Source organism: Dasypus novemcinctus, chromosome X (genome assembly GCF_030445035.2).
Source record: "Dasypus novemcinctus isolate mDasNov1 chromosome X, mDasNov1.1.hap2, whole genome shotgun sequence".
NCBI classification, from domain to species: domain Eukaryota; kingdom Metazoa; phylum Chordata; class Mammalia; order Cingulata; family Dasypodidae; genus Dasypus; species Dasypus novemcinctus.
This window is the reverse complement of record NC_080704.1, coordinates 51,931,767-51,944,104: the sequence shown is the minus strand read 5'-3', so window position 1 is coordinate 51,944,104 and position 12,338 is coordinate 51,931,767. Positions and strand designations below refer to the sequence as shown.

Genomic DNA, 12,338 nt, shown 5'->3' with positions numbered 1-12,338 from the left:
GCTCTAAAGCTTTTCTTTCTCCCCAATATACTACCATCATTAACACTTCCACCCAAGAATCAATAAACTAACTGAAAATATTGGAGTCTATAGTTGGGCTTCAATGGGATCCCTATACTCCCTGAATACACAAAATGTATGTAGCTACACTGATCTTTTCAACTCCAAAAAAAAATAAAGTACCACTGTTCTAGCCCTACCAGCAGTCAGTGTATAATGAAAATAAAGATACTTTGCTATGAAGTAAGTTTACTTTACATCACACCAAGGGCTATACCTTTTTCAACTAACCAAGAATGTAAATTTGCCTATTTTTCCTTTTCTACAATAAAAACCAAGTAATAAACCAGGAAGGCAAATGGCTCTTGCAAATACAAGATATTAAACAGGAGAAACTATGGCTACTTCTATATGCATTCAGGGAATGAATTAAAAGTATTCAAATGACTATTCATGTAGTCTAGTAATCAGTCATACCAATAAAACCAAAATATGAAAACAAAATTTTCCAATTAGTGCAAATGAGCGTTCACAGCATATAAAATTAAGCAACTACTATCTAAGGAAAATACATGTGAACATGCTTCTCAATTAAGACCATTGCATGTTGAAGAATTTCTACCTTCAATACCATGTAAAAAGGTTTAATAGAACCCCAAAATCAAAATTAACTTAAAAATCACCCAAAACCAATCCCCTCCCCAACATTTCACTAAGTGAATGACAGAGAACTTTCAACCCCAAGATTTCTCGATAGAAAAACTACTAATACTTCCATACAGCCAGGCAGTAAAACTAACAAAGCATTTTAACAATCTCTATACAATATCTCATTTGTGTAAAAAGAAAAAAAAACAGAATATGCTTTTATGTATTGAAATATGAAAAGTTATCCAATAAACCTCTTATATCAGTAACAGCCTCTGAAACAGGAATTAGGTAACTGGGAAATGGTGTGGGAGGGAGGCTTTCATTTCACAGTACTATTCTTTAGTTAACTTTTATACTATGTGCAAGTATATCTATTTTTAAAAGTTGCATGAAGGTATTTCAAAAGTCAAAGACAGGATTATGGTTGGGATTAGGATGTTGGTAGTAAGGGTGAAGAGCAACAGATCTGCAATGTATTTAGAATGCTAAAATGACAAAATGTGGTGACTATTAGGATCTGATAGGTTAAGAAACAAAGGAGTCAAGAATGACTCCAGGATTTCCACATGGGTCATGGTAAGAGCCATTTACTAAGATAAGGAACATTAAAGACAATGATAAATTTAGTTTGCATATGTTCAGTTTGAGAAGCCATCAAGATACTCAAGCAGGGAAACGGAGTTGGCCCAGTGGATAGGGCGTCCATCTACCACATGGGAGGTCCGCAGTTCAAACCCCAGGCCTCCCTGACCCGTGTGGAGCTGGCCCACGCGCAGTGCTGATGCGCACAAGGAGTGCCGTGCCATGCAGGGGTGTCCCCGCGTAGGGAAGCCCCACGTGCAAGGAGTGCACCCAGTAAGGAGAGCCACCCAGCGCAAGAGAAAGTGCAGCCTGCCCAGGAATGGCGCCGCACACACGGAGAGCTGACACAAGATGACGTAACAAAAAAAGACACAGATTCCCGTGCCGCTAACAACAACAGAAGCGGACAAAAGAACATGCAGCCAAAAAAAAAAGGTTCGCAAGCAGAGTATTCAAGTAGGCAATCAAGTATACATACACATTAGTTTAAACTTCATTGTCTTTTCCAAGACAACAATAACATTTACCTTGTACTGAGAACATTCCATGCCAGCCTCAATGCCAGGTACCTTAATATTTTCTAACACAAAAATGTCAGTAAATCCAGGAACTTTATTACCACTTCCATTTCACAGTTGAAAAAATTAAGCCTTTGAAAGATGAAATAACTTGTGACACATCTAGTCAGTGACAGAAGCAGAATTCTATTCTAAACTCATCAATACTTCACAACTAAATTCCTTTACTCAGAAATAATCCCATTAGAACCTACTCTGGTCATGTCATTTCTTTGATTAAGAGTTGAGTTCAATGGCACCCAAAACTCCCTATGGCCTACAGTGATGGGGCCCTATACTTGTTCCAGTTACCTCCTCCCAATCTACTGAGACACTCTATCCTCTACCCACACTAGACTCTTCACAATTCCGCAAACACCATAACTTCCTACCTCCAACCCTCTGTCCTCTTTTTCCTTTTGCTATACCTGGTAAACCTACTCATGTATCATAGCCAATACCATATGCTACATGTATTTGCAGTTTCCCTCACTTCTCCAGTCAAAAGTAATTGCTCCAAATGAGAGCAATTGTTGAAGATGGGAGTCCATCAAATTACTGTCAATACTTCTGCATATTTTAAACTATCCACAATAAAAAGTTTTAATGTTTTTCTTCTTCATCTGAGAGCTCACAACACTTTGCATATACCCCTATTATTTTATTTCCACACCATATGATCACTCAGTCTGTCCATCTCTCCCCACAGAATGCAGGGCAGAGGCCAGATCTTACTGACTGCCCCAGAACCTGGCACAGTCCTTCACCCACAGAAGTCATCCAACAAATGTGAATCAATCAACCAAAGCAAAAGCTTTTCTAGCTCTCATTCTGATACATGAAATTTAAAAAATTTAAAGGGAAACGGATGTGGCTCAAGCGATTAGACTCCCATCTACCATATGGGAGGTACCGGTTCAGTTTCCAGGGCCTCCTGGTGAAGACGAGCTGGCCTGCAGAGAGAGATGATGCAACAAAAAAGAGACACAGAGGAAGGACAATGAGAGGCGCCTCTCTCCCATGTTAGAAGGTCCCGGGATCGGTTCCCGGTGCCTCCTAAAGAGAAGATGAGAAGAGAAGACAAGCAAACCTACAAGAGCATGCAGAGAATGGACACAGCAGAGAGCAAGCACAAACAGCAAGAGGAATAATCTTTATTTAAATAAATCTTTAATAAACAAAAACTTTAAAAACATTTGTTACTCTATCTTGAAAACAAATCATCCCCAAATATATAAACTATCCAAACAAACTCAAACAACTAAAGTTCATTAAGTTCTTAGGGAAAACTATCTCTTTTGTCACTTACTATATAATATTCTATTACAGAATTCTACAATATCAAAATACCACTCCCAGCATATATTCAGCTAAGGATCTGGTTTCTACTCATTTCCCAAGCAACTAATTCTTAACATCCACATGACAAAAACCAAGGTCCATGGATGTTTCATATTAAGAAATTTTTACAAGTAATAATGGCACTGTGATTAAAAAATGGCACTGTAGCTATATTTCATAGGTGCCTATCATTCAAAGACAAAAGTAAATATTTATGGATTCAATAATGTGACTGATGCCTGAGTAAGATTTACTTAAAAAAAAAATATGGGGAGAAAGCGGATTTGGCCAATGGACAGGGCGTCCGCCTACCACATGGGAGGTCCGCGGTTCAAACCCCAGGCCTCCCTGACCCGTGTGGAGCTGGCCCATGCGCAGTGCTGATGCGCGCAAAGAGTGCCCTGCCACACAGGGGTGTCCCCGGTGTAGGGGAGCCCCACACGCAAGGAGTGCGCCCCATAAGGAGAGCCACTCAGCGCAAAAGGAAGTGCAGACTGCCCAAGAATGGTGCTGCACACACGGAGAGCTGACACAACAAGATGATGCAACAAAAGGAAACACATTCCCTTTGCCACTGATAAGGATAGAAGCGGTCACAGAAGAACACACAACAAATGCGCACAGAGAGCAGATAACTGGGGGGGGGGGGGGGAGAAATAAATAAAAATAAATCTTTGAAAAAAAAAATGGGGGAGGGGAGGAGGGAGTACACAATATAGACAAAAGAAGACTGCCCATAAGTTGAAAATTGTTGAAGCTGGGGAATGAGTGATGGTTAGCTGGTTAATTTTCTGTACTTTCGAAAATATTGGAAGTTTTCCCTTTTAATAAACTGGATCTTAATAAAGAGAAGAATCTAATGAACATAATATAATTTGGTCTACAGTCTGAAAGCAACCCATTGTCTAATACCATTTCTCCTATTGTTCTAAATTAAAATGAATTAGATTACCTTATATAATACTCTTAACTACACAAAGCCCAACCTTATTCCTGAGAATAAACTTAGAAGTACCATCTTTTATTTATTCTAACACAGACTAACTACTACCATGGATAAAACTACAAAAAGAATACAACTCAACTCCAGTGAGCAAATTCTCCACAACAAAATGACACTAACAGTTTAAGTAGAGAAGTAGAATAAAGATTAAATAAAAGGAAAAGGATAAGAGAAAAAATATATAAAAGCTTGTAGAAGAAAGTTGCGAACAGCGCACCAATTGGTTCAGAACCTAAAGATATCTAAACAAGGGATTACTCCCACCCTTCAAGGTTATAGTTCATAATTAGGTCCCAAATGTCAGCCCACACCAAATCACAACCAAAAGTACACTCAGTAATGCAATAGATGCTAAAGATCAGAATGAAAACTGTGACTATCATAAAGCCACCTAAAACACAGCGAAATTGGACAAAATTGGTATATTTCTACTTCATTCAACCCTACCCTCAATGAAGGACCACCGATTTCAGAAGTATCCCAACTTCTTTACATGCACCTCTTTACAGGTGTATCTTCTAACTTTAGCCACTGTACTGGTTTGGGCTATATATACACCAGGAAAACATGTTTTTAAACTTAATCCATTCCTGTGGGGGTAAACCCATTCTAGGTTCCAGGACCTTTGATGAGGTTACTTCAGTTAAGGTGGTCCACCTCAATCAGGAGCTTTTATAAGCAGAAAAAAATTCAGGAGAAAGTCACAGACTTATAAAGGACTAGACAAGGAGAGAGAAAGCCAGAGGAAGAAACCAGAACCTGAACATCAAAAGAACCAGAAAGAGAATGAAGAGATCAAGAGACATCATGTGCTTGCCATGTGACAAACTACAGACCAAGGATCACCAACAGCCAGCCCCAGAATGCCAGAGATTTCCAGGAGAAAGCATCATCTTGATGATGCCTTGATTTGGTCTTTCTCTTCACCTCAAAACCATGAACAAATAAATTCCCATTGTTTAAGCAGACCCCTTGCATGGTATTTGCTTGAGCAGTCAAAGTAACTAGATATTCTAGAGTATTCACTGCCAGCATACTTATTATTTTAAAAAATAATATATGCCCATGGGAAAAATAAAACTGTATAAAAATCTATGAAGTGAAAAATTTAAATCTCTCTCCCCTTCCCCTCACCCCAGAGGTTTTTGTACTCCACATCTGCTAAAAGCTAAAATATGGTTTTTAAATCATCTTTTCCTAAACAAAATTGAAAGATGCCTCATTAATATCTAGATAGACACCACCTCCAATAAACACAATCAAGAAACACTCTCTGATCCTTTTAATAAGAAAGAGTCATTCTAACTTTAACTTGTTAAAGTGACATTAGCTTTAAACTTTCAGAGTACTTCACACTTTTCTTCTGCCACTAATATTCCTGGGTTAGTCATCCTTATATGTATTTCAGTCCATGTAGGCAAGAAGTAACTATGGGATCTTCATATCCCCTGCACAGAAGACTTGCACTTGGTGTACACTCAAGTATTTGTTGCTCTGATTTACTGCCATGACTACCTACAAAATAATATAGAAAACTGATACAATTATACGTGATGCTTCATAAGACTGTGGGTTATGCATTCTTTAAACACTCCATTAATTAACTAGTCTACAAATAAATACATATGGGCCCTAAACAGCCTAACCACCATTTCGATTCTTAATCTGGTGGTGTTCAAATAATTTTGAAATAATAATTTCAAAATTATTAACAACATACAATGTTATCAATCATCAACATCAATTTCAAGCATTACAATGCGTTTCAAAGAGGAAAAAGGCCAACAAATCCTGTAAAGTAATGCTGGTTATATAAAACTGTAAGTTATATATTCCAAGCCAGAAAAATACGTTTTACTCTGTAGTTAGCCAACCAGTGAACATCATTTTGGTTTGAAGTGTGTCACCCATCACAACACTTTATCACCAGTCACAAAGATTCACCTTTTAGGAAATTTTCTTAACCTAAAATAGTCACAAGGTGGCAAACAAGTGTCCCTAGTCATTTCAATTTGTAATTGGTTCTACGAAAAGAGTTATGCAGTGAAAAAGAAAAGCAGAATGTAAAAAGTGCCTGCTCATATTAATGCAGATCTCATTTTTGCCCAGACATGAAAACACTTTCTGTAATCTTTTACCATATCTTTATTACCAGAGGTGAATCAAAATTTAAGAGAAGCACTTCCCTGTGTAGTAACGCAGGAGACTTTGCCCAGATCAACAATGACTATTTAGATGACAACTTTCCAAACTAGAAAATACTTTCTAAAATACATCAAATTAAAGACCTAATTTTAAAACATAAAACATGACAATTATTTCTGTGGTTACTTTTTTTAATCCAAACACTAACCCTCTTCAGCAATGAAAATGAATGTATCCCTTTAAGTGCAAACCAATAGAAAACACACATAATACAGAATGATTTTAGACATCAATATTCAAATATTATAGTCTAAAAAAGCCACCTCTAATAGTTTTCCTTCCTACCATTTACATACAAGCAAACCAAATTTAGGAAAATGAATGCTTCAATAATCTTTACTTCCATTACCCCAAACATTTTAAATGCCAACTATTTTAATACTAATATCTACCAGGAAAAAAGCATGTACATTTTTAAATGATAAATAATCCATTAACTACTAAGTATTCTACATAATCTTTCTACCCATTAATAGAATTATCAGAAAAAAGTTTCAATAAGAAAGTATTTAGAAAAAACAAATTACTACAAAGATACTTCCAAAATAAACAACTGCTGTGCAAGTATTTTAGCAATAGTTCGCTGACAGATAAGATTCCTCACCCAACTAGCATTACATTATTACTATAATTATACTTTGCACTATTACTATATTTATACTATATATTACTGTATATTATATTTTGACTCAAATCCTTATCCTAGTGAAAACAAAACTAACCCAAAATTAGCTTTCAAAAATGCACTAAAACAGTCACCATAGTTAATTTCTTAAAATGTTTCATTTCTTAAATACTTTTCAATAACTCCATTATAATTAAAAAATAAGAATCTTGAATTATGTTACCAGAAGATTAAGGGTCAAGATTAAAGAGCAAAGTGTTCAAGTTAGGGCTATATTTCAAGAACTTTGATTAAACAATTACTAGCTGTTTACAACCTTTTTTTTTTTTTTGGTTAACATTCCAAACATGTATAACCAATGAACATGGTCTACGTTTCTTTATTGGTATTCACTTCAGTAACTTGAATCCACAGATATAAGCAGAATATAAGCAGAAAGTTACAAGTAAACACAGATTATACATGCAAATTTCTTTTCACAAAGGTCACAATATGCAGGTACATGTTACATGTATTAGAAGCGTGCGTCTAGAATTATGGCCAAATTTTTAAAATACAGAAATGTAAAATTACATCTTGAAAATATGAAGAGGTGGTCTACACACTTCAAAACTCAAATGTTGCTTATACCAGAGATGTATGACAGCTACAGGATTCAAGTGACAAGCAATAAGATCTCAAGAATTAATATTGGTCAAAGAGAATGGGAATATTTTTTACATTTCACTGAAAATACATCAGCTACTAGAATACAAAATCTAGCAGGAACTTAGGGAAAAAGTTACAAAATCTAAAGCCAATTACTTAATATTTCTTATTACCTAAACAACTGCATGACATTAAAAGAAAACTGCACCTGCATCTTAACTGCCAATTTCACATTAATGATATTCTCCAAAAATGAAATGTAGCCCAAAAGCTTCAAACTCCAAATAAAGTTTGCAAGGCTCAGATTAAAACGTGGAATGTTTCAGATGAAAGTAATAAAAATACAATTGGCTTTGTTCTTTATTGAATAGAATCCAAAGTTGTTGACATTTCTTTGAAGCCTGTAACTACTAAATTTCATTTCTCTGAATGTTTCTACATATTTATCTTAGTGGTACAAGTTATCTTAAGTAGCTTACGTTGTCATACAACCTTATTTTAAAGACATTACTACAAATACATTACTATTTCTTACTCCAAAATGCCAAATATTATATATCAAATGACAATCCTACAAACAAAAATTCTGTCAGTGATTCTTAACATAAATGAATCTTATAAAACATTCAGTCACCAAGATAAATCAGCAGTTTGGATAAAGTATCCCTTACCCATGGAAAAGGAATATGTAAGTTTGCAGGCAAGTGAGAAAAGCTTATTACATGGTTTAAACTTTCCAAAGCTGTTAGGTCAAAAGTTAGATTTTTAAAACCTACAAATGTGAATAAAAAACAACTTGAAAGATGATCCAATAACATACATAGGAATTAGAATTTTTGAAAACAAGTAGCAATAGCTTAATTCTGTCAAGAAAAAAGTTTTTATGCAAAGTACAAACTAAAGTGTTCTTTTGGGGGGGGGGGGAGCATGACAAAAATGATAGCTAAAAGGAAATCCTAGTAGTTATTCAATTCCATTATCTGACCTCGGGTAAGTAGCCTGAACCTACACTGACAGAGAAAAATCAACTCCTGTTTTCAGATTTTAGAGAATGAGAATTCTGAAACCAACAGAGATCAACATTACACACGCACACACACAAAAAAATAATGTTTCTCAGGGCTGTTAAAAGATAGGTAAAACTAAATAATTCAGTACTTCCGATAGCGTGACTCCAACTCGTGCATTCTATTCAGAATCCAATTCAAACACAGGGTGTCAAACTTTACATTACACATTTCACTGGTTATGTTCAGCTCACAAGGACACATTCAAAAACTGTATGAGGTTGCAAGCACATACCCCAGAATGTTTTACTACACTTAAAACAGTTACTTTAATTTTAAGGCTAATAAGTCTGGACCTAAACAGTTAGGACCTGACAAGCACTGAGACAGAAGTAATGACGGGTTTTTCTTTAGCTAAACAAAATACTTGGTACTTTATCAAATTACCCTGTATTTTATGAACCTATAATTCTTCCCTAAAACATAATAAAACTTTGCAAGTTTCTCATTTTTAACATGTTAGTGTATTGAAATATTAAGCAAGTAATGCACATCTTCACAGAAAAAAAAATGCTCAGTTCCTTAAAATTTAAAACCAATGGTACATAGTAACTGAAGAGTTCAACATCACAATCTAAAATCCAATGTTAAGCATTATGCACTGGGAACCCATCTGACTATGAGCATTCTGAGACATGGAGTCATCAACCAGCATTTTATACATTACCTACATTAAAATATCAGATCTCATTTATTTCCTCATTATCATTACCAAGAGTAATAGATTTGGCCCAACTTTTCAAAATGATGAATTATCTTTGCAAACAATTTTACCAACCCCATGTTAAACCATCAATAATCACTCCAAAACAAAATAATCCTCCGCTCCTTTAAATTTAAATCTTTTGTTTAATCTTTTGGATGACAACTTTGACAGTAGTCAAGTATTTTTTAATATGTTAAATACTCAAATCAAAAAAATGTTTTCAAGGCAGGAGACCAACAATAATTGATGCTTATATCGTTACAGAGCTAGTCACTATTCATTTTTCCAACGATAATTTTAAAGAAGCCAATTAATACCAACACAGCCAAAGTTTAATTCAAGTTTTCTGTATGAGTCAAAGAGACTAGGCTTACTAAAAAGGATTATTTCAGTTTAGTTTTCTGGCCATTATTTGTGATCAAAGCCACTTAATTACTTTTAAATAAAAACAGAAGTATTATTAAAAGATAAAGAATAAATAATTCGGCTAACCAAATTACAGACAAAAATTCAGAAATAATTTTAAAAATCAACGTTAAGTATAAGATGCCAGGCTTTAGTCATTTCAAACTTCCTTCTCAATTGTTAACAATAAAGCTAGGTGTCAAATGCAAGGCGAAAGATCTCAGTTGTAAAGGAAAATGCCTAATGGATGCAACATCTATTGCACGCTCTCCAAGTTTCATGGTCCCAATTAAGAAGAAAGCATACAAATATTTCAATCAGATGTTGGGCAGTAGATACCAACTGATGCAGATAGGTTGAGATCCACAGCCTTTGTTCAATAGCTTAACGGATGGGTAACTAAATGTGCTACAGGTTGATAAGCATTTACCAGGCTTATGAATGTTGCTTCCAAGCTTGGGAAAGCACAATAATTCTATTTGCAAATAATACTGGATAATTTGTATTAAACATTATCGAGCTACAACACTTCGAAGGAGAGGCCTATTCATCGCTACTATTTATTTCCCTGTTTACCTCTCCTCCCTCCCCCAAACCCCCCCCTTCACTTTCTCCTCCCACCCCTGTCCCGCCATCTTGGGCCGATAGGAGCAGCCATTACTTAACTAAATGACAGTGCCAACAACTTTCCACACAAATAAACAGAGGCTACACCCCGAGTCCTCCCCTGGACTCCCCTGTCAGGCACACAGGAAATGAAGCTCCAAGGAAGAAAACACATTCATAAATAACTGTAATATTTCTCTGGCAGCCAAGATCCAAAAAGTAAACAAGTCACCTAACTTCAGGTAAAACACATAACAATCCAGATAGATGTCAAGAGCCCAGTGCAAACTCTTCACTGTCCTAAACTACATGCAACTTCCCCCTGTGGGAGTAGGGACATAATAAAAGCCCCAAATGTTTGGTTAACAGTTAAGACTTCAAGAACTGCCTGCCTGAACGAAAAGAATAAAAAACTGTGCGAAGCAAGCAAGTAGAAATGTGGGGAAATCTGCACCTATTTATGACCCCTTGACCATAAATAGACACTTCAGAGATCACTGGCATACCCCCAAAAAGCCGAAAATAGCAGGCAATTTTGTCGACCCAGTTGAGTTCGGCCCCAAAGCGCTGCGGTCTCTGTTCCTCAAGCTACGAGAGAGGAGCGATTTCGCAAAGGAGCGAGCGAGGGGTATCCGGGGGTGGGGGGAGAGCAGAGGCAGGAAATAGTTCTCCGGAAGCCCCTCGGCCATCGTTCGCGGCCACAATGAACACTGGCCGAGCCGCGAGACCGCGGGGCCCGGGACGAACACGGCGCGGGCCGGGGAGACAGTGTCCGCGCTCCGGCCCGCCGCTGCCTTACCTTGCCCAGTAGGGCCTTCGTCCTGGCGCCATCTTCATGAAACCTCACGAACCCAAAGAAGCGGCTGTGGAAGAGACGCACGCAGCTTGTTAATGCTCCGGGAAAGCCACCGACCCGTCCCTTCCCGAGCCCGAGGCCCCGGTGGTGGCGCGGAGAGCGCCAAGCCGAGGTGCCCGCCCCGCTACCGCCAGAAACGAGCCGCGCTGGGGCGTCCCCGGAGAGCGGCGTCAGCCGGTTCGGAGCCGACCGGCTGGGTGACGGCGGCCCGTACCTGTCCAGTCCGCCGAGCGCCTCCCTTTCCTCGGCTGTCAGGCTGGGGGACGCCTCCTCGCTCTCGCCGCTCGCTTTTCCCGCCGCCATTTTCTTTTCCTCATCACCGAAAGCGGCGGCGGCGGCGGCGGCGGTAGCGAGCGACACTCCGCAGGATTTCATGGAAACGCAGCGAATTCACAACTCCAATGCCGACACCCCCCCTCCGGGCCGGGGCCCGCAACGACGCCCCCAATCTCCGCGCGGGACCGGCACACCAACTTTATCGCCACCTCCTCCTCCGCCGCGGGCGGCAGCGACGAAAAATCTCAACGCGGTGGCGGCGAAGGCGGCGGCAGAGCCCCCGGGTCGGCAGCAGCGGCGGCTCGGCTGTAGGGTCACATTGCGGGGGCGAGCGGGGTGCAGCCACGGGCCGGGACGGCGGGAATGGCCGGAGCGCGCGGGGCTAGGGGGCACGGGGGGAAGATTCGTTGGAGACACAAACTTCCCCGGCACCAGCACAAAGTTGTTGTAATTGTGTCACAGAACGAACCCCACGCCGCCGCCGTGACCCCCCCTCCCCGCCCGGTCGGCGCCACCAATCGGCTGGAAGGCCTCTCCTCACGTGACCTTTGTTGACGCACGTCAGCCGTGACTCCACCAAACTTGCTAGCTGCCTGAGCCCCGCCCACCGAGCCCGCTGCCCACGGGGGTGCAGGACGGACGCCAACTCTGGCCGGTGGTTGGCTGCTGGGCGCGTCTGTCGCGGAGAAGGGTGGTCACCGGGAGGAAGCAGCTTGTTAGGTTGTGCTAGTTAAATATACTAGGGCAGAGAATGGAGGGTCTGGGCCGTGTCACCTCGGGAGCTGTGCCGGGCTTGGTAGGGGGAGGGGG

The 12,338-nt window shown here is 39.4% G+C and overlaps 1 protein-coding gene across 11 annotated transcripts in view; it reads right to left on the bottom strand.

The window, feature by feature from the left end:
- The window catches only part of KDM6A (lysine demethylase 6A), a 274,310-nt gene extending 262,258 nt beyond the window's left edge, over positions 1–12,052 (bottom strand). For 8 of the 11 annotated variants that reach the window (XR_011647989.1, XR_011647990.1, XR_011647991.1 and 5 more), the window contains exons 1-2: positions 11,467–12,011; positions 11,196–11,259 (exon numbers count right to left, since the gene is read on the bottom strand). Coding sequence is in view for 8 of the 11 variants with exons in the window: in XM_058290962.1 (XP_058146945.1) it covers positions 11,196–11,259; positions 11,467–11,627 (225 nt within the window). In the remaining 3 variants the exon portion in view is untranslated. Of the gene's footprint in view, positions 1–11,195; positions 11,260–11,466 lie in introns of all 11 variants that reach the window. The other 3 variants (XM_058290960.1, XM_058290966.1, XM_058290965.1) reach the window with 3 other exon arrangements.
- Positions 12,053–12,338: the final 286 nt, after the last annotated feature.